Below are 22,979 nucleotides of genomic sequence, written 5' to 3' on the forward strand. Positions count from 1 at the left end.
AGAACAAGCCCAATGAGAGTAAAAGAGAGAAAAATAACGAGCCACGCCCTGGCCGGTGGTGCTCAGTGGTTAGAGGGTTGGCCTGGGCACTGAGGCTCTCGGGTTTCATTCCCAGTCAAGGGCATGTACCTGGGTTGCAGGTTCGATCCGGCCCCAGTCAGGGTGCATGTGGGAGGCAACCAATCGATGTGTCTCTCTCGCATTGATGTTTCTCTCTCTCTCTCTCTCCCCCTACCCTCCCTCCCTCTTTCCTTCCTTCCCTCCCTCCCTCCCTCCCTTCCACTCTCTCTAAAAAATCAATGGAAAAAATATACTCTGGTGAGACTTAACAAAACAAAAACAAACAACAACAAAAAAAGACAAAGAAAGAGCCAAGATTAGTGAGCTACGGAGCTCTGAAACAACCCAAACTTGGTTTTCCGACAAGCCTGTAATGAAGCTAAAGCTCTCCTGAGACCAACCACGAGAAAAAGAAAAAGGCACAGATAGGCAGGAGCAGGAGGGGAGAGGACATCACACGGAGCCTGCAGACACCAGGGAGAAAAATAAGAACCTATGTCAGTGAATCTAATTCAGAAGAAATGGATGAACTCCTCCCAAAACATAACTTACCAGATAGCAAGAAAAAAACTGAAAAGGAAAAGTAATTCTAGAACTATTAAAGAAATGCAATCAGTAAGTGAAAAATCTTCCCACAAAATACCCTCGGGGCTCCAAGGGCAATAACAACTTGTTCGTGCCAAGCATTCCAAGAACTAATCATTTCAATTTTACCCAATTTCTTCCAGAGAAAATAAAAAAATGCATACACTCTTCAACTCATTTTATGAGTCTTATATAACTTTGACACAAAAACTCGTCAAGAACCAACAAGAACAGAAGATTGCAAGCTTGTCCCTCCAGACACATATCTCATTTTTTGTAGCCGGGGAAGCTCACCTGAGTGGATCATGTGAATGGGACTGTAGGCCCTCGGCTTCAGGTTGGGTTCGGTCACTGGGGAGCCCCTTAGGGCATTGGAGAGAGGGAGAAGATTAAGGCGAAGTATTTGTTTCTCTGTCACCCCTGTGCCTCAGCCTGGGAGCAGCCGAACCCTCAACTGGTGCTTTTCACTTCTCTCTAGATGGCTCCCTCCATGATTCTGTCCAGCTTTGGGGAACCATGTCCTGCCCTTTTCTCTCCAGCTCTAGGGGTGGTCACCACCCTGTTATTAGCCTCAAAGTACTGAAGCACCCCTGTGGTTTCTCCACACCCAGCCCACATCTCAGTAAATAGCATTTTTATTAAACCTTCCTCAAGTCATTTCAATTTAAGCACCATCAATTTCCTTCTGGGACTCTGACCAACATGAGTTTGAGTGCCAGAGTGGTTCCTAGAAGTCTATCTTCCAACTGGGATTCTAGACTTGGGTTGCTCATATATTTTAGGAGCACAAAACTAACACCTGTCAACATCATTATTACTTAAACTATCACCAGTATTAGTATGGCAGACTGTGTTAACAAGCCCTTCAGGTGATTTGTAGGTGCAGTAAAGTTTGGGAAGCATGGGATTACAGCTAGCCCATGTCCATCTCTCATTTATAGAGAATAGCCACCAGAGAGCTCTTCAGGGTGCTGCCCACCCCTCACAGCCCCTCATCAAAACATCTCACGATGCCCCCATAAAGGAGTGTGCCCTGGCCTTCCCCCCAGCAGTTAAGGGATGGCCGAGTGCTTTGCACATAATAGATCCCTTTCAAAAGATCCACCTCCTTGAGCCTTTAGACTTCTTCCGAACCTCCCAGGGAAGTTCCAGAATTTCAACCTCATCGATTACAGGCTTCTTTTTAAGTCTAGACTCCAATTAGCCAACCTAGCTGAATATTAACATCGCTCCCAGGTATTGGTGCCAGCACGTGCAGTTCTGAATTCTGGGCAAGTAGACCCATATCAGTGAATTTGGCCCATGGAAACTTGTATGTTATTTATCACTTAGAATCAACTCCCACTCGAAGGTCCCAAACTCTCCTCCAAACTGAGTGGGGGAGGGGACAGTCAAACCCTCCCAGCTGCAAGGACTCGGTCTGCCCTTCCCTCTGCTTCAGGGTCCAATGTCTCAGAGGAGAGTGTGTTTAGGAGCCTGAAATCTGGAGTCAGCCAGATGTGGGTTCAAGTCCTGTATCTGCCATTTACTAGTTATTTGATCTGAAGCAAATTGCTTAAATCACTGAGCCTATAAGAGGAACCGAGAGCGAATTATTGCCTCACAGTGAATTATTGCTTCTTTGCGATGTTGTGAGAATCAAATAAGATGAGGCATGGAAAGTGCTGGGCACAGTGGCAGTGATTCCTATCCCACCAGTCCCCGGGTGCTGCTGATGCTGCTGGTCTGGGGACCACGCTGGGGGAACCGCTGCTAAAGGGAGCGGAGTTTGGATCTCAGTGGGCAGAATGGGATCTGGGCCGGGGGAGGACAGAGGCCAGGCAGTGATGCTTGTTAATTAAGCAGCAGAGGCAAGATGGGCACCGTTACCCCAAGAAGCCCCAGGTCTGGAGTGCTAATCAGAGTGTTCTGACCTGCAGGAATCGGTGGCCATGATTAGGGGATCCCTAGACATTAAATAGATGCTATAGTTACTAAGGTACTGCTTGACTTTAGGCAGGAAATCCTAGCTTCTCTGGGCAGAGAGCTAATGCGAGTCTCTGTAGAAGAGATTCATGGTCTCTTACTCAATTATCATATATAAGCCAGTTCATAGACCTGAGTTCCCTTGGTGGGTGGGGGGACCAGGTCCCTTTCAGGAAAGGCCCTGCCATGCCAAGTTGCCAGAGGAAATATAGGACACTTAGATAAATTTAAATTTCAGATAAACAATGAGTAATTTTGTAATAAATATGCCCCTTATTTTTGCTAAATCTGGAAATCCATGGGTTTATACTATAAACATTCCCTCAAGCCTTCCCCAGAGCAGCCTGCTGCCATATGACCAGGGTGACAGTGCACAGGGGAAAGAAATACTGAGACACTCTGGGAATCACCTTACATAGATGATATTCTCTGGAGACCTAAAAATTCATCCCTGCCCAGCAGTCAGTGTGGGAGCTTGGGAAGGGAGGTCCTATCCCAATCGCCCAATTATGTCCAGAGCAGAAGGTCAGCAGGCTCTTTCCATCTGAGTGATCTTAACTTTATACATCAAAGTCCCCTAGGACTATAGAATTCCATGATTTCAGAATCATTATGTGGCTACAGGGTCTTCGCATCCAGGCATCCTGCCCTCTGACTCCAGCATCTGGGGCAATCTCAGTGATTTGCCATCTTATATTGTCACCCCGTGGAGCTGGCTCCACTATGCCAGTGTGGTGGTTTTCAGAGGTTTGTTTACATGCTGAAGTCTTCGATCAACGAGTAACTTATTGGGAAGCTCTGCTATATATCAGATTAAAACTGAAATTGCTCAGGGAAACAGAGCTGGGGCACCTTGTACTTATGTTTCTCCCTGTCCAACTCCTTTTATTGTTTGAGTCTCTATGGTATATTGACATAGGGCAACATTTCCACTTTACAGGACAGACATCGACTGCGGGGAGGCTGATGAAAATGGGAGGGAGCCCGCACTAACTGGCGTTCTCTGCCCCTCAGGCCTGGTCTCTCCAGGGACAGGCGAGCCTGCAGGGGAAGAAGATCTTGTCATTGAGACTCTGAAGGCCATCCACCACCCCTGGAAACACTGCAAGGCTGCCTTACTTTTCCCTTCACGCCACCTTCCCCCCATGTGTCTTTGCTTACCATATCCCATCCCCCTGCAACAGTGTTCTTCCCGTCTGGCCCAAACAGGATCACCTGAGCCCTGCCCTAAATGGTGTCTTCATAATGAAGGCGTCCCAGCCTGCACAAATTTCACAGGGGACCGAATCTGGCTTTGAAAAGGCTGACTAATGACATTCCAGGGCAAGTCCTTCTATTTCTAGGCGATGGAGTCATCTTTCTGGACATTGTCTAGACCCGAAAACAGTCAAACATGAATTCTTACTGGTGATTGAGGGGTCTAAGAAGCCAGAGGGGCTCTCCTCTGTGGGACAATGACCATATGGTTTATCTTCTAAACCAGACAGGGTGAACCAGGATTGCCCCAGGCAAACTGAGGTGTGCAGTCCCCCTGGGATCTTGGCACCTTACCATTTGTTCTATTGCCCATTCAGGTGCTGGCCATTTCTAGCTTTGGCTGCTCTTTCTCTAGGATGAATGCCCCTTCTCATGACAAAATGGATAGGAAAAATCTTATATTTGGCATATGCTGTGAATATAAAAAAAAGGGGAAGTTTTTTTGTAGGGGCAGCAATTTTGTAGGAACATTTTTAAATGTTCTTTGAAAAAAATACATGCTGACTTAGAATACTTGGAAAGTCTCTCTTTAAAAGAATAAAAATATTATATAACCATTTGCTTACTCAGCATTAAGACAAGTTTGTTTATGTTATGTCAAAAACCTTGTCAGAGTCTTTGTATGTCCTTCAATAGCTTAAGTTCTTAATGGCTGAACAGTTATCTAGACCACACTTTGCAATTGGGCGTTTAGTCTATTTCACTGGGATTCTAAGTAATATCATGTATGTAATAAACCTTTATTATCATCACAGTTGAGTCATAGACATGGAAGTTGGGTTGCTGGATCAATAGTATGAACAGATTCAAGCTATTAAAACATATTTTCAAATTTATTTTAATATACTTACATATTTCACATATAATAAAATTCATAAATCTTATAGGTATAACTTGATTACTTTTTAATCTATGTATACAACATATAACTGCCACTCACTTCAAGATTGACATTTCCAATGTCCCTGAAAGTTCTAGAAGCATTACTGTGATCAGAGTGCGCCCTCCCCACACCTCTGAGCCTCAGGCAGATGTGCAGGCTGAGCCAACTCCTGACCTGAGATGGCACGCGTGGAGGAAACTGTGGGCAGGAAACAAGAAGTGAGGAGCTCCTACACTGAGAGCAGATAGCAAGAGAGTGAGGTGAGTGACAGCCTGCAGCAAACTGTCAGCCTCAACAGAAGGGGAAATCAAGAAGTGAGCCCAAGAGGATGCAAGCCAACTGAAGTAAACTCCCAGTTCTTTGCCCCCTGTTGACAAGAGAAGGAATTGGAGCTTCCAGATATGAATCAGTTAATGTAAGGATGTGGATTTTCGAAACACAAATATTCACGTTAGGCACATGAAACATCAATAACATAAATAAGATGACGTATCACTTGAGACATTATGTTTAACGTCACTGAGTTCATTGTGATTTGAAATATAATGGCATAATTCCAGAAGGCAGCTAGCTGGTCAAGGCTCAGGGCAAACATCTGGGGTGTGTCCACACTGTGGCCTGCTGTCAGTTCACGGCGAGTCTTCATGCCTTTGGACTTTGGGGTTTGTGGTCCAGGTACTTCATGAAACCCTGGGCCTAGATCTCTAGCCAGCTTGGCCTAGAGACTGCAGAAGAAAGATGTTAGAATTAGATGGAAACTTTGTGGCCGGGAAGCACGCCTCTTACCTGGTTGACACTTAGCTGCTTTATTGCTCCTGGAGTTTGGAGGTGCTACCTTGGACTTTTTAAAAAAATCCTCACCCAAGGATGCTTTTTTAAATTGATTTTAGATAGAGAGGAAAGGAGAGGGAGAGAGAGAAACACTCATGCAAGAGAGAAACATTGATCAGTTGTCTCCTGTACTTAACCCAACCAGGGTTCAAACCTGCAACCTGGGTGTGTGCCCTGACTGGGAATCAAACCTATGACCCTATGGTGTATGGGACAACAGTCCAACCAAATGAGCCACACTGACCAGGGTGCTACCTTGGACTTTAATGGAAAGCTTATCTCCTGACTTACAGGTGTTTACCAATAGAAGAGGCTCCTACTTGACTTGCCGGTTTTAATTCTAGGCCCTTTACTTCCCAACCCTACCCTGGCCAACAGACAAAGCCAAGTTTCCCAAAGATGTGGCTCCTGGAACTGGAGGGGGGTGATGAGGTCATCTGCCAGACTCCCTCATTTTCTGCCTGTGACACAGCACTAGTTCCACTTTTGTTTTGGGTATCTTAATGCCAGAGAGAGAAGCTGACTTGCCCTAAGTGACACGGAGAGTCAGGTTCAGCTCTGGGATTAGAAATCAGATCTTGGCCTTGCCATGCTTCCAGGTGGACTGGAACTGTGGCATCTCCACACGATCACCAATGACGGGCCCTGAGGAGCCGGGTCAGCAGGACGACAATCTTCTCTCCCTTCATGAAGGGTCTGGTCTTTGTGCCTCAGTGTGGTGGGCCTCTTGTCTGAAAAAGGAGCCAGCTATGCTCACGAAGTATAGGGAATGTTGATCTTAAGTGGCTGTTAAGGAAAGGCAGTCCCATGCCTTCAAATGGAGGTTTGCAAGTTCTTGGGATTGGGGCTAGGGGTACAGATGCACATCTCCAAATGTGACACTTGTCTTCTCCCCCATTTCAAAACTCTTTGTGCTTTGCTATGACTCACTCACTTCCCACTTGAAATTCAAGAGACCCTATGATCTGGCTCCAACCTTTATTTGTAAAACACCAAACTCCTCTGTCTTTCCAGAGCTCAGTCAGATGAGACTCCTTCATTCACTCCCCTCCTCCCCTTCCTGTACCAGCTCTGAAAAGCCCCTCCCATTTTCCACCACATGCCACCCCACAAGACTAGTCCCTTCGAAGGCTCATCTTCAATGGACCTCCAGGTAATAAACACCTACTTCCCTCTTAGATTAGGTTCCACTCCTGGGGTATTGCCCTGGGTTGGAGAGAATTAATCAGATGGTAAAAACTTGAGATCATACAGAAAAGTCTGAAGACTGTTGCAAGAGATCAAGAGAGAAACTGGTGAAGTTAGGTGTGGGGAGAAAAGATATGGGAATCAAGACCCTATTGAATAGGGGCAAGTGACGTGAGAGACTAGAGCCAAAGGGTTGAAGCAGCTTGATCTGGTCCTGCTAGGTTCTCCCTGATCCTCAGTGGACTCCAAAAGACCTCTTAGAGAATGGCCCCTGTACCCCAAATTGCAACCCATTGATGACTGCCATTTTCTCCCTCCCAGCTAAATGTTATTCCATAAAAAATAAGACCAAGTACTTAAAAATTACATATATTTTTATTTGAAAATTCCATAGTTATCTAATAACATTAATTTCATCAATAACATTTACAAAAGCCCATATCTGTTAAAAATACGGGGGTGTTTCACTTTGATGATCCACAGGAGAACTTCACAACACTAAAGGCAATTACCTCTGGCCATGAACTTAACTGGGCTCACAGAAAAGGAAACATCACCAGATTTTGCATTTTACATTCATTAGGATTTATGGCAGATAAAGGCAAACATCAATAACTTAAAACATAATTAAATATTATGTAAATAATGTTGTGCTGTACATTATTAACCCAAGTGCCACTTTTTGTACATTGTAATAAAATAATATCATTCTGCACCTGGGGAAGGTTGAGGGAAAATAAATAAGGTTGTCCTCAGGCTCTGACTGTCTCTCAATCCAGTTGTGAAGGTTCAAGGCTGCAGAGCTTGGGTCTTGCTGTCCAGGAGGTCCATGGTATCCTGGACCCACTTTTTCTTGGGGTCAGCACAGATCTCCTTGTCTCTTTTGGTCGTGAAGCTGTGGACACAATTAGATAGAGCACCTTGAGACTTTTGTTCAGGAGTGTGACCCATTGGCTCCCAAACCTGATCATCCCTTGCTCCCTGGGTGAGGGGCCTGGACTGGGCACAAAAAGAAGGGGAAAGGATAGGAGGAAGAGGCTTTAAGAGGAAGCTTGCTCCTGTTGTCCCTGGGGAAGCCCTGCAGGCCCGCAACTGAAAAGATATGGGTGATCTGGCCAAGCTCCTGGAAAGGGAGCATGGTTTCCTTCTTGTGGCTCAGTTTCTCTATGGGGAAAAGGGCCTTCTTGATTGGATGGTACGTTTATCTGACTCATTTGGACCTGACTCCTGACCTGTTTCCCTTGCACACAACTCGGATAGGGCTTATGGCTGAGGGTGTCAGGATGTGGCTCACTCACATCACAGCTTCCTGGGGGCACTGGCTGTTGGTGACTCTTGTGTAGCTCTTCAGCCTCTGGACATGGATCTCCTTGTGGACCATACTGAAGCAGCAGGTGACTGGGATGGAAACGGAATCTGAAAAACATTTTGCAAAGGGTGAGACAGTTAGGCTGTGTTGCAAGCATGCATTTGTAAGGGCAGGAGGAGGCGGGGGCAGACCAGGCAAAAGCAAGAGGTCTAACTAGGACCTACCGCTCCCAAGCTCAGTGCCTCAGTCCCGATCCCAGGGGTAAAATGTTACCTGTGGGTCCGTTTCCTCTACTGAACTAGGGGGCCCCTCAGCACTGGTTGGGAAGGGAAAGATCTCTACTAACAAGACTAATCCTGTAGTGTTATCATAAGGGGCTACCAATCCAAAGCTTCTGACACTGGAAAGATATGTCCTAAGAACTTGCTTCCAAGCTCGTTGTCCCCTTGGCTTTAGAGCCAACCCATGTCACAGGCTGAGATGTCTCTGGATATTTCTCCCCTTGACACAGCCACTGTTCTGGACACTCCACTGACCATAATCAACATTTGAAACCTCAGGTAGTCATTTCTTCCTCTCCACTACTTCCCAAAATGTCCTTCACATCCCCAATGAGAAGTGGTCCTTTTTTTTTTTTTTCTGTGCCACATCCCCAAACAGTATGAGGGTCACTGAAGTAGTGGCTGCATTTAGTGTCCCAAAACTGGTCTCAGGAAAGGTCACAGGGACTGGCCTCAGTGGCCTGGGCAACAAGTTCTGGCTCCTGCCTCTGATGAGCTGGGGCATGATGACTCTTCTCATTTCCCCTCTTGGTTCCACTTTCTCCATCTCAGGCTGTGCCACAAGCCGGGGATGACTCATTCTGGGATGTTAGTACCTGTCGGAGTTAAAATGTTAAGCCTTAGGCAGAGAAGGGCCTCACCTGGCAGAGCGAGCGCCTGGGAGCTGAAGGCGGCTGCTGTAAGCAGCAGGCACAGCAGCGCTGCGAAGACCTTCATGGTGGAGGGTGCGGGTGGGAGCTTCAGCGTGAGTCGGAGACTTCTGGGTTGGCCTCAGCCTCTCTGCTCCTCTGGCTGCCCTGGCCATTCCGCCCGCCTTTTATAGGAGGCAGAGAGCACGGCCAGCGTCATGAGCAAGGATGAAGTAAGACCCTGAAAATGTGCTGAGTAGGCTCCAGAGCCTGGGGGTGATTTCCAGATTCTAAGAAAAGGAAGCTGTGGAGTTTCGGTTGTTTGCTTAGACGATGTGAAGCAGAGGTGGAAGGCTGATGTGGTCCTGTCCAGCAAAGTTTGGGAAGTGATCCCATTAGACTATTAAGGGTTGTAATTTCTTTGAAATGGAAAGTGATCTGTCAAGAAGGAGAATGGAAGCTGAGGTCATAGTGGAGTGAAGGGAATCAAAGATCTGACCCTCCCAGGGCTCAGGAGGCCTGGGATGGGGCCTTAGGCTCTGCCTGTATTCTCGTTCAGACTCGGGTCCTTGACATCCTGAACTGTTCAGGCTCCTTTGAAACCCGCACAGGTAACTGGATGGAACCTTGCAGAATGGTGGAATCAGGAATTTCAGAGTCTTAATGCCCTGAAATCCTATGTCCTGGAACATAAGAACTGGACAGCACGTGGTGTCCTTCTAGGGTAGTGGTGTCCAAATATTTTATTTAGACACTAAAGTTTCTTTTCAAGTAAAACCAAATGGAGAAACCCAATATTTTATGCAGGTGCAGGTAAAACAAGTCTCCCAACTCCCTTCATTCACACACAATGGGGCAGCAGGTGGGGGCCACAAAGGGAAGAAGCTAGGTTTGCAAGCCACTGACCTTGTCTACTCCCCTCCCATCACATATCTACCACTACAATATTGTACCGACATTTAACTGCCCTAAAAGCCCTACTGTTTCCACCCATTCATCCTTCCTTCTCTCCCCACCAAATTTTGGGCTACTATTAATCTTTTCATTTGTCTCTATAGATTTGCCTTACAGAATGTCCTATGTTGGAATCAGACAGTACACAGCATTTTCAGATTGGCTTCTTCCATTAAGAAATATGCATTTAGCCCTAGCTAAGAGTGTCATCACTGCTTCTATCTTCTGCAATAAATAGTGAAAATTTGATATCACTTGCTACTTAAATGTTTGGTAGAATTAACAAGTGAAGCCATCTAGTTCTGGTGCTTTCTGTCTTTAAAAGTTACTAATTGCTTATTAAATTTCTTTAATAGAGATAAGCGTATTCAGATTATTGACTTTTCCTTGAATGAATTTTGGTAGTTGGTGTCTTTCAAGAAACTGGTTCATTTTTTTAAAATTATCAAATTTGTGGATATAGAACTGTTAATAATATTGCTTTATTATCCCCCTTTTAAATATAAAATTAATATATATTTTATTGCCTGAAATTATGGGATCAGCAGTGATGGCCCTTCATTTCTGGTATTAGTAATTTGTGTTTTCTTTTTGTTCTTCCTTACACTGCCCAGAAGTTCATCGATTTTATTGGTCTTTTCAAAAACCCAGCTTTTAGTTTCACTAATTTTCTCTGTTGTTTTTCTATTTTCAACATTATTAATTTCTGCTCTAATTTTTATTATTTCTTTGCTTCTGCTTGCTTTAGGTTTATAATGCTCTTCTTTTGTTTTCTGGTTTCCTGAGGTGGAAACTTAGATGGTTAATTTTAGGTCTTTCTTTTCTGATATATGCATTCATGCTATAAATTTCCTTCTAAGTATTACTTTTGCTGAACTCCACACATTTTGATAAATTGTATATTTATTTTTATTTAGTTCAAAATATTTTTAAATTTCTCTTGAAATTTCTTCTTTGATCCATGTGTTATTTAGATGTATGCTGTTTCTCCAAATATTTAGGAATTTTCCGGGTATCTCTCTGTAAGCCCGTTGTGGTCTAAGAGTACACAATGTACAATTTCTCTTTTTAAAACAATTTAAGCTATTTTATGACCCAAAATGTTTTATCTGATCTTGAGAAAATTTTGTGTTTTGTTTTTATTGGGTAGAGTAGTCTATAGATATCGATTAGAAAGCTGATGAAAAGTTATTATTAATGTCTCCATTCAATTCCATAGTTAAGAGATTAATAAATCAAAATGTGTAGACATCATTAAGGCTTATAATCAAATTATAGAATAATCACCTTGGTAGAAAACTTAACAGCTTTACTAAAATGTGAGTTTACTACTCTTAAAAATATTTGACAATTGCTAAGAAGACATTCACCTTGTTAAAAGGGAAAACTAGCCTGTGGGATAGTGGTTTTCTCTGTGATATTGACATCACGAGGGAGCCTTTGAGAGGAAGGAATGTTCTATATCTTAGAATGGTGGTTAAACAGTTGTCTACCTATATAAAATTAATGAAATTGTACACTTGAAGTTTCTAAACGTTACTATATATGTTATGCTTCAATATAAAGTAAGTAAAATGAAAAAAACACAGCTTTATTTTGCTCATATTTCATTTGTTCTTAAATGTGTATATTAACTGCTTTATTTTTTTCCTTGTGTCCCAAGTTATTGAACTTCTTTATACTTCAAATTCCTTATTTATTCTTTGTTTTTCAATTTCTCATATCAGATGGCCTTTTATATGAGCAGGTGAAAAAAAGAGTAGCGAAATCATAGTTATTAGGGAGTCAACAAGGATTAGTCAAAATGAGGGGAATTAAGTGTCAAGTAACATGAACCTAGTCTTGATTTAGCCAAACACTAGCCAATGACTTGCCCAATGTGACTATGGGTAAATCCTAACTCAGATTGTCCTCATCTGTAAAATAGTGGGTTTTGACAAGTTCAGGGATGACAAATAGTTTTCAATCATGCATGAGCTTCATGAATGGATGGTGGATGACCAGAAAAGTTTGTTGAATAAAATGAACTAAAACCAAAACCAGTGAGGCCTCATCTTGGGTTATTAAATATAATGTTGTGATTTATTAGTGATGTCTGCAACAGGAGGTGGTCCTACCTATGTAATATAGTTATTATTTCTGGATTAAATCATATTTAAGCTCTTTAATTTAATTCATCTATAGTTGTCTGTGAAGGATCTAATCAGAGACCAGAGAGGCTAGGATGCCAGGAATGGGCAGAGAATTGTCCTTAGCTGTCGCCCTGGGAGAAGCAGAATAGCATGGTGATTGAAAGTCTGAGTTTGGATACTAGAATCACAAGTTAATATCTGTGTTGGAGAAGACACAAGTTATTGAACTTCTTTATACTTCAAATTCCTTATTTATTCTTTGTTTTTCAACTGTGAAAATGGGGTTTATTGCAAATATTAAGTTATCTGACACTGATAACTTGCTTTGCAGAGTAAATAGCATGTGGTAAGTGATCAATAAGCTAGCTGTTAATCAATAGTCAAATAGTGTTGCTGTGCTGTCTAAAACATGCTAGGAAGAGACCCAGTGTGTGGTAATTGGTCTTTTGTAAACATTCTCCTTAAAATTGCTTCCAAATGAAGATATGTGGTAGGGATAGACCTCTGGGAATGTCTGTGCTGTAGATGCAGAAAGAAAAAGAGAGTCTCAGGAACAGAAGGGAATGGGGGTCCTGGGATCCTGCCCTGAACCAGAAGAGTGGAACATTGTGGGGCCTCCAGGGACTAGAGGTCAGATCCCAGTGCCGCCAACGGGCATCAGGGTCTTAGTTCTACAGGGACGTCAGAGATCTTTATTGGTAAGCCACTTCGATTATGCAATTTCCCTCTCTTTTCTTTTTTTTTTTAACTGAATTCGAGAAATCCCAAAATAAAAAATTAAATCGAAACTTTAGTCCACACGAATTCAGTAACTGTCCTGTTCAGAAGCCTGGCTGTGTTGTTTAAGGAAGTGGTTACTCTGCCTCTTCTTCTTTTCTCTGTGGTGTTTTCCCGACGAGTCTTCTAACGCCATTTGGACAACTCGCCTATGGTTCAGCGCCTGTGAAGGGGCGCTCAAGGTCAGGGACAACTGTCTGTGAACAGAAGGCAGGACATGGGTACCCTGCTGTGGAAACACATCTGGATTCTCACATGGTTCTCGAAGAATGTGCTGAGATAGTTCTGAGAATCAGGATATTAGATTATTTTCTTTTTACCTCTGCCCCAAGTGTCCTCAATAGTCACAAAATAATAGAATGTGTCGGAAGAGACATTTGCAATTAATTTATTTAGTCCTTTCGCAAACGAGAGGAAGAATCAAACCGTAGCGTGATTTGTCGTAGGTTGCACAGCTACTCCCTGACAAGACAGGGGTGGTGAGTGCATGTGTCGGAACAAGAGCCATCATTCAATTCCAAGTTAGAAGATAAGAGCCAGGTGGAAGAGGGTACAGTGAGGTTTGCCCAGAAACACCAGAGGCTGTCTAATGCTTTGGTCCCTAGATTTGCCTATAATATCAAGATGCCCTGGGCAATTATTAATAAGATATGCCTTAACCCACTCCAGCAGAATGACTCAGAATCTGTGAAGATGATGCCTCCAATTTCCTGTATTCAAAGTGGTCCAGGTGATTTTTAACTACAGCCAATTTGGGAGCTGTTCACCTAGTTCAATGTCTCATTTACAGGTATGTTAACTGAGGCACAGGGTGGGAAAATGGTTTTCCCGGAGTCACTTTAACAATTTAGTACAGATTTAAAACCAGAACTCAGAGATATGGTGTCCATGATTATGTATTGGGTCTCCTTGTTTGGTCCCTGGTGTGGACAAGGTCTTCATTCTAATGGAGGCCCCAGAATCTCCAGTGTTTTGTTTCAGGAATAAGTGATTGTGGTCCCAGCTGAAATGTAAAAGATTTCAAGGAGAGTTACTTGATATATCTTAAGAGGAGCATAAACAGATTGTATTTGGGCTTGGAAACCTGTAGCTTATCCCATCAAGCCCTCGCATCATCATTCCCCACTCAACCCTAGTATTTTCTGGGCACAGAGAACTATCTGAGGCTCAGTCAACTATCTAATAATGTCTATTATTCTTGTCCTGTATAACTCCACAGAGTCAATTTGAATATTAGGATACATTCCTGAATGGTGTTTGGCGATAAGGGTGTTTGAGGAGGAGGGATAGGCAGGGTTGTTAGACTTAATAGGAGGGAGAGTCCATGCTATTCTGGGAACTGGGACATTGTCTTGATGGCAGCAAGCTGTTCAGTTGCTCCTGGGGCTTTGGGTGTGTGGGGTAGAAGGTTTCAGTGGGATGTGGGTACAAGTCTCCAGACCTGCTCCACTGGTAATGGGGTGGGGGGGTGGGGGCCATTTGCTGTGAACCTGGGCTCCTGGCTGGCTTGGTAATATGAATTACAGGCACTGCTTCATCCTATGCTGTCCACTGGTGGCCAGGGAACAGTGTAGGACAGCATGGCACAGGATACCATGGGCGGCCTCTCATCTAAGTTCCAGTGGTTTCTTTACTAATAACTAAGTGGAGGGTTCTGGTTCTGCTCTAGTCTTTCCTCCTTTGGACTGTTGGAGTCTTTATCATTGGGAAGATCCCTGGTCACTGCGGCAGGTCAAACAGACATGGAGATTCTTATAGACTCTTAGAGCCTCTTAAAGGTCTCTTCCTGGAGTGACACACGCCATTTCTGTTTGTGTTTTATTGATCAAAGTGGCTCATATAGCTTGCTTGTTTTCAAGGTGGCGTGGGAGTATAATCCCACCATGTAATAGAAGAACAGAAACTGGAAATATCAGTGGATCTCTCCAGTCACCACTGCACGTTCCTTGTCATCTGTATGAGCTCGTTAACTATTCAGCATGGTAAAGATGTGACTATTCTACATGATATTCCTAGATTAGACAATTTCTCTACTTCACATTCAAAACAGTCCACTTTTTATAAAAGCATCTTTTTATTTTAACTTAGGCAGAATGGAGAGTCTAAATAGTTTCATAATATTTAGTGCACCCTAGAGCATTCTAAGTAAAATGCTTACTATTTTTGCCCTCAGCTGCACAACTGGCTTTTATGGAAATCTGAGGGAATGCTACTAATGACTGCCACATCAAGTTATCCATATCAGCTCAGCAGCGTGGGAAATTATTATCAAGTCCTTAATGGACACAGGTGTTAATAGATCCTTAGAGCAACATTTTTATTTCATTAGTTATGAAGATCACAATTAAACTTACGGAGGCCAACAGCTTCTAGGTTAGTGCCTGTTAAACAACCATGAAGGAGTCACTGTGCTATTAAATGTTCCACGTCTCATACAAAATAGTCATTTTGTCTATATCAGTGTTGTTGTTTTTTTAAATTGATACCGAATAGTCTACCTGATTTAATAATATATATTATACTCCATAACATTCTGAACCAAACATGTTTTATTATCTTTAAGTCAAAAATAACAACTGATGTTTTGGATTCTTAGGACATATTCCCAGAAGTGGGACCGCTGGGTCAAAAGGCAGTTCTGTTTTTAATATTCTGATGAAACCTCATAATGTTAACCACAGTATCTGCACCAGTCTGCATTCCCATCAGCAGTGCAGTAGGGTTCCCTTTTCTCCACATCCTCACCAGCACTTTGTAAGGACAGAAAAAGGCCTTTTCACAATTTATGATAAGCACCTGGTAATTAAACTCCAGGATTGTTGGCTCCTCTAATTCAAACAACTCCTCTGTTTAAATTGCAGGACAAGAGAAGCTGCTCTCAAAGCTACATTCTTGCATTCCCCACCTCCCTGCTGTTTTCACAGCTGGATAATTCACACCAAGGAGTCTCTAGTTAGTAGAAAGTCCTCCCTCCCCCCCCCTTCAAACAAGCCTCTTTTGAACTCCTCATAACTTTTACTTTAAACGTGTTTTACAGGCTTGAGACAAAAGCTGATAAGACATCTCCTTAGGAAAGGACATCTGCCAGACTGTCTCCTGGAAAGCAAACAAACTGTAACTTTTCAAGGCAGCCCCCCTGGTACCTGCTCAACTTCAACAGAACCCCTCCCTTCCTTGTAGCTTAGCAACTGCAATTGTTTGCTCTTTAAAAGCAGAAGCCACCTTTTCTTCCCAACCCTGTATTGACTAACTATACTTGGCCCCTTCCTCTCTTGGAAAGTAAACTTCCTCTCTGCATCTCTTCTTTTAGTTGTGAATTCTTTCATAGCCTGTGTCACTGGCCAAACCCTAACACACTGGTTTGTTGATTTATTGATGGTAGCCATTCTGATAAGTGTGGGTGATATCTCATTGTGGTTTTAATTTGCATCTCTCTGATTCTTTGCCCATTTTTTAATTGGATTGTTTGCCAAAGAACGTGTATGCATAACCCATAGACACAGACAACAGTGTGGTGATGGCCAGAGGGAGGGCGGTGGGGGCTGGGTGGAGGTGGGTAAAGGGAGGGAAAATGGGGGGCATCTGTAATAGTGTCAACAATAAAAACAACAACAACTGGTTTTAGTCTACATTTTTTAAAGATAAGAAGGCGTAACATTAAATCAATTGTAGAAACTTTAGGTTAGCATAATACACATTAGTGGATTCTATCACATGAAGGAAATCACAATGTAAAACATCTCACTCAGGCATCTGCCAGTGTGGACACTTAGCAATGGGCCTCCGAACTGGCAGTGTTAGCACTGTCCCCAGACGCCCTCTACACTCTGGCCTGCAGCAGCAATGCCAGCCTCTTCCCATAACAGGGATCTCTATAAGATATTGTTATTGCCATTTACAGCTCCCAAGTGTTCACTTTTAGCTTTGTGGGTTTTTACTTCCACTGTTTTTCCCATTGCAATCTCTGAGGTTGCTGAAACCCTACAGAATCGGAGGGTAGGAGTGGTGTTTGCTCGCCTGGGGGCGCTGCCTTCCTTGCGAACACTGTGCTTCCCGGGAATCTGCCCTTCACCCGTGGCAGATACTGGCCTCTCTCCCTTATTGGAAACATCATGAGGGGCTGTAACTTGTGAGAACGGCTGGCTTCTGAAATCACAACTTGGAGGAAGACACCGAAAGAGTTTTGATGACTTTTAAATGATTGCATCACACTTTGTAGGAAACATAAATAATACACAGAAATACCTAAAGGAAAGGACAGCACACATGAATCTGCATTTAGGGTGACCAGCTTTCCCATTTTGGCCTGGAATGTCTCATTTTTTTTTTTAGCACTAAAAGTCCAATGCCCCAGGAAACCTCTTGGTCCTGAGCAAATCCAGATACCTTACCTGTGTTTTAAATATGAAAGTTGAACCTGGCTGATGTTTTTGTGTTTTACCCTTTCTTCTCTCTTCATTTCACTCTGTTTGTGTGTGTACATAAATATGTATGTGTATATATGTTTTTGTGTTCCTATACACACATATGTGTATATATGTATAGACACACACATATCTATATATACATGTATATATACACACACATACATGGACATATGCATATAGTAATATTTACTGCTTTTTTTCTCTTGACATTGGTGATGCATTCTTCCATGTCATTAGATACTCAATTACTTGAATGTTAAACATTTCATTCAGGTTTTTTATATACACACATATATACATATATTTATATATATCATAATTAAAGCATTTCACTAAAGTGGGGATGTATATTATTTATGTTTTCACTTTAAAAATAATTTTAATTACCACTATGTTGAAAAAGCTGGTTTAAAAATCCTGACCCATATCTTTATTTATTTCTGCAGCTGTGGAATTAATACATCACAATGTATGAAATGTAGTTTTTAATACCTCTCACCGTGTTGCCTTCTAGGAAGTTTTACCCTGGTCAACATTGATTGTTTGTGGTAAGCAGAATAATGGACTCTTCCTCTCCCCCCAATGTTCTCGCACTAATCCCTGGAACTTGTGAATATGTTTCCTTATGTGGCAAAAGGATCTTTGCAGATGTGAGCCAGGGTAAGACCTCGAGATGGGAGAGTATCCTGAGTTATCCAGGTGGGCCCAATCTAATCACATGAGAGATAAGATAGATAAAAATTAATTTACATTGTTTAAAACACTAATTTTTTTGGTACTTTTTTATGACAGTAGTAGAAAATAAACACGTTATTCGTTACAAATATATGATGCTTTGTTAATAAAAATATGATCTTGTATATAGGCAAAACTAACCTATAGTGATAGAATTCAGAGAGAGGTTCCTTTTAGGGGCTATTGACTGGCAGGAGGCAGGAGGGAGATTCTGGGGTTTGGAAAAGTTCTGCAAATGTTGATCAGGATGGTGGCTATGTGGAATGTAAACACATAAAATTGATTTAACTTTATTGAAGGATTGTATTACCTCAATTAAAAAGTGAGTTAAAAAAACTTCAGCACCAGCTTGTTTTAATTCTTATCTATTGGTTGGTATTTTCATGTGCAGTTTCAGTGGTTTTATCTTGTGAGTTAGCTGATAATCTTCTTATCTTAAGAGTTCTTTTTCTTACTTGTTTATGAGAGACTTTAAACCCCCTAGGGCTTGTGTATTCCACTTGTTGAAAACACAGTCATCTCTTAACAAAACAATAGTTACAGAATGCAAAGCACATCCCCAACCTCAGGGTTTCTGGCAAGAAGAAGGAACTGAAGCTCTTCCAGGGTGGCAGCTTTCTTCAGCTTTAGGGACTGTCCCCACCAGTTGCATTTTAGAGAGCTGATTCATGCAGTCCCACGCGACTTCAGAATTAAGTTTGTATGGACACTCCAGTACATGTGCAAGGCCGCTGTCCCACTGAATAACCCCACTTTATTCTCTTGATAGAAAGGGTGCATCTGGAAGCAAAAATAGAAATAGCGGCAAAAGTCTGTTAGGAGGATGACAGGTGGGTTAGGCAATGCAAGGGATTCATGCCAAGCAGGCACACTCCTGGCTTGCCGGCTGAGTAGTTATGTGACCTAGCCAGATTCTGCCAGGTCCCTCGGCCTCACCTATAAATGTGAGGGCGCATTAGATCAGGGAGACCCACAGGTTTCAATGGGAGTGTCAGCCCAAGAGGATTGTTGGGGAGATAGTGAGGCCTTATCTGGGGCTATGAGAAGCAGTGATGTGGTTCTTTACTGATGTCCTCATGGGCACAGGGTCAGGAGTGACGCCAGTTTTGTGACATGTTGGTCATTTCTGGGCCGAGAGATATACCTATATTCCCTTCTCTTTTATCTTCCCATGATTATCTTCTTGAAATATTTAGGGCATGAGGAATTGGGTAGGAAGAATTCTTCCCTGCTTATCTCTTGGCGGCAGGATGGTGGTTGAGATCATGAACTCTGGACCAGACTGCCAGGATTTGGATGCTTGAGTGCTTATGTCAGCTCTCTGTACCTCAGTTCCCTATCAGTAAAATGAGTGTGAATTAAAGGAGTTGACGTAGGAAAAGGGCATAGCCTGTGAGCTGTTAGCATATGATAAGTATTTAATAAATTAGTTGCTATGGATACTGACAATGAGGGGGCTGTCATGATCAGAGGCTGCTAGGAAAAGACCCAGAGTGGGGACTATCAGACAAATGTCCTCTTAGCTATTTTCATGTTTCCAGATGAAGACATGTGGCAGAGATGGACCTTCAGGAAGGCCTCTCCTGTAGACGAGGAAATAGAAAGAGTCTCCTGGATACACCAGAGAATGAAGTCTCTGAATTCTCACCCGAACCAAAGGTGTGAAGTGCTCTGGGCCCCAGAAGGAAGGGGGCACACATCTCAGGTACGCTGGGTACTGAGAGGCGCCACGGCCAAGCTACGCAGGGAGTTCAAAAACTGCAAGTCCCTTTGATTTTGCAGTTTTCCTCTTTGGTTTTAATCTGGTTTGGGGAAATCTCAGTGTGAAAATGAAACTTGAGACTGCCCAAGTTCTGCAGCTGTTCTGTCCAATGCCTGGGAGGTGGCCATTCTGCCTTCTCTCTCTCCCCAATGTGGGGACATCCTAGTTAGCAGTTAGCTAAAGCATATACAACAAAATGCGTATAATTTAGGAGTCAGTGAGTGGTGAGACGGGTCTACACAATAAGTTAGTAGTGGATAGGGATGAGCTGACACTGGGAAAGAAATGAGTGTCCTGGGAAAGAAATGAGTGTCCTGCAATGGAAGCTGATCTCCATCTTCTTAGGTGATTCCCAAGGAATGTCAGGGTCAGGTGGAAGAATATCCTGGGAATCTTAACTCCTGGCTACATTTTTCAGCTTTGCCCCAGATTTACTCAGCGATCACAACATCATAGAAAGAATGGAAAGAGACATTAAAAGAAAGAGATGAAGTGCTTTCCAGCAGGTCACATAGCCAGTCCATGGTGAGCCAGGACTGGAGGTGGGCAGTGGTCCATGGAAGAGTTCAGTAGGTTATGACAAAGGCTACCGTGCAAGTTCAAGACACGGGGGCAGACACCAAATGTGAAGAACCTCAGAGAGCATCCAGTGCCTGGTCCCAGACCAGGCTATGCCTCAGTATCTTTCTATCACCTTCAGAACTGAACTCAAACTCTCCATCTTGACATTCAGGATACTCTAAAACATGATTCCAAGCTTGCATTCTAAAATTTTTAAACTTTTTTCCTATTCTTGGACCAAATTCCAAAGAGAGGAGATTTCTGCTTCTCCCCCACTCTTCTGTCCATCCTGAACTAACTGTAGGACCATCTCCTCTTATATCAGCCCATCTTTTAAGACAGATCCTGCTTATAACTCTTTTCACTGAAAAGTGTCACCTGACTATGAAGTCTATTGCCACACAGCCTTCTTCTGAGGTCTCAGTTCACATAATATCAGTATTTCTCCGGGGCTGAAGCTAGATGAATGGGGATGACCTAAGGTAGGGGGAATTTCTGGAAGCTATTGCAGTAGATCAGGATGGAGAGTTTCACTGAGATGGTGGGCAGGTAAGGAAAGGAATGGCTGTGGGCTGGTGCTGGTCAGGTGACTCAAGTCCTTGAGTCCCAGAAAGCTGATGTTGGGCACTGACATCCCTGTGCTGGAACCACCCTGTGTGTCTTGAACTTGTATGGAGACCACCCAAGTGAAAAGGACATTCTATGGGAGCACAGCCCCCACTTCTTAAGGGAGATTTCGGGTTTGTCTCAGCCTCTCTGCTCCCCTGGCTGCTCTGCTTGGTTTTTATAGAACTGTGACTCATTATTTCATAGGAGGTGGAGAGTTAGGAGTCTGGGAGGGAAGCCTTCACGTTGGCTAGGCCACAATCAGGAATGATGAAATGGGATCTGAAACCTGCAGAGTAGGCACTGGGTCCTGGGGAGGTTTCCAGGAAGTAAGAAAGGAAGCTCCTGTCTGAGCACTGAGCACATTTTCCTTCCAGTTCCGAGACCAAATCGGGAGAGAGAAACGGGAGGTGCACTTGTAACCAAGCTGAAACTTCGTTCCTTTAATCTGATTTTCTATCTTTCTTTCCTTTTGATTCAAACTAGCCTTGTCCAGCCTAGGGGCATCCTGACTCACCCATCTCCCTCTCCCTTCATGTCCACGCCCTTAATCATTAAGCCCACAGGGCAAGGAGGTTCTGGTCAGCATCGAATAATCTTTGGAACAAAGCCTTAGGTCTGTAGATCACAGAGACAGAGGTTTAGGCAAACTGAAGATAACATCTTGGCCTCAGTTGTGTTTCAGCTCCAGGTTTAGAACAGCCAACCAACCCCACCGACCACACACCCTTTTGGAACCAGACAGAGTGACACCATGGCTGACATCACAACCAGATATAATGATTAGCTATCCCCTACCCTAGTGCCAACCAATCAATAAAGACCACGTGACCAACTCCACCATGATTAATGATTTTTCCCCTGTATAACCCATTCCTGAGAAGCCATCTGGGAGCGAGGTCTTTTGCACGAGCTCACCTGTGCCTCCTGGCTTGGTTGCATTTTCTTAACTAATAATCCTTTACTCTCTTTGCTGCAAACTCCTGTTCGTGTCTGATTGGGCTTTGATGCGCCCAGGCAAACGAACCCCTTCGGTTCAGTAGCCCAGTCATGCAATTTAAGAACTGGAAAGACTCTGAGTTGCATCATTCTAAGGGTTCCACTTTCTCTTCGCTGAAATATCTTCTGAGGAACAGGGAGGAAGAAAGAAAACGTGGTCATAAGAGAGATGAGCAGATTCAAAGTTCCTCCTGTTTCCACTTTCTAGCAGTGTCCCCGCGAGGCCCTCAGCACTGTGGCTGGGATCCCAGCCGGAGGCTTGCCACAACTCTACATCGCTACGTCCTGCTAACTTCCAGGGATGGGATTCAATTAGAACTTTGGCTGAAGGCAGGGCTCCAGGAATTCTTGGATCTTAGCATCAGAGGATGTCAAAGCTGGGTGGCAGATAAAGAACTTCCAGTGCTGTGGTTTACAAACCTTGGTTTAGCTGTCAAAGCCTTTCCCTGAGTGAGCTCATAGAGGGAATCACATCCATCAGCCAAGGCAAGTGGAGCAGTCTGTGAGACGCAGGGGCTGGAGGCCTTGTTCCTTATACCCAGAACTCCAGAGAAAAGCATAGTGAGAGATGAACTGATCCAGTTAAATTCCTCTCCCCCATAAACACACATCAAGACAGGGTATTGGATGTGCACACAGCACACTGGGTGGTTTCTACCCGCTGAGGACGGGTTCCCTCTAGTGGATACCTGGTGCAGGAATGGGGAGCTGCCAGTGAGGGCCCCAGAGGAAAAACACTGCATGAAACACTGGCTTGGAAGCCTTCCAGGGACATTTGTCCAGCTATCTCTGCACTCTGTGCTCATCCCTGCTTCTGACTAGGCTCCCTCTGCCTTAGCAGACAGTTCCCATAAAGATCTATTAATGACCCATGAATATGGAAGAAGGCACAGGGGTCCTTCCCAGAGGAGACCGGACACCTCTTGTGGATGTCAGATCAGTAGATCAAGGACTGTGACCTTTGACTGATGCAGCCCCTTCCCTTTAAGAACTTCCTCCCTCAAAGTGAAGGCCCAGAATGCCCTTGTTTTGGGACTC

General features: G+C 43.6%; 2 protein-coding genes across 2 annotated transcripts in view; both read right to left on the reverse strand.

Annotated features, from left to right (window-relative positions):
* LOC308568492 (monocyte chemotactic protein 1B-like) overlaps positions 1 to 22,979 on the reverse strand; it is a 60,660-nt gene that overhangs the window by 2,972 nt on the left and 34,709 nt on the right. The gene's annotated exons all lie outside the window — the stretch shown is intronic.
* Positions 7,128 to 9,149, reverse strand: LOC308568493 (C-C motif chemokine 8-like). The gene is made up of 3 exons (XM_081161482.1): positions 9,001 to 9,149; positions 8,068 to 8,185; positions 7,128 to 7,664 (listed from the first exon to the last, which is right to left on the reverse strand). Exons 1-3 carry the CDS (start codon positions 9,074 to 9,076, stop codon positions 7,559 to 7,561), a joined length of 300 nt encoding a protein of 99 aa, XP_081017608.1. The 5' UTR covers positions 9,077 to 9,149; the 3' UTR covers positions 7,128 to 7,558.

Source organism: Miniopterus schreibersii (assembly GCF_964146895.1).
Source record: "Miniopterus schreibersii genome assembly, chromosome: 16".
NCBI classification, from domain to species: domain Eukaryota; kingdom Metazoa; phylum Chordata; class Mammalia; order Chiroptera; family Miniopteridae; genus Miniopterus; species Miniopterus schreibersii.

Excerpts from the sequence above, each read along its gene's own strand:
- LOC308568493 (XM_081161482.1), bottom strand. The coding sequence starts at position 9,076 with ATGAAGGTCTTCGCAGCGCTGCTGTGCCTGCTGCTTACAGCAGCCGCC. Across the intron at positions 8,186-9,000 it reads CCAGGCGCTCGCTCTGCCAG|ATTCCGTTTCCATCCCAGTC; the intron begins GTGAGGCCCTTC and ends AATGTTTTTCAG. Across the intron at positions 7,665-8,067 it reads TGCCCCCAGGAAGCTGTGAT|CTTCACGACCAAAAGAGACA; the intron begins GTGAGTGAGCCA and ends TTGTGTCCACAG.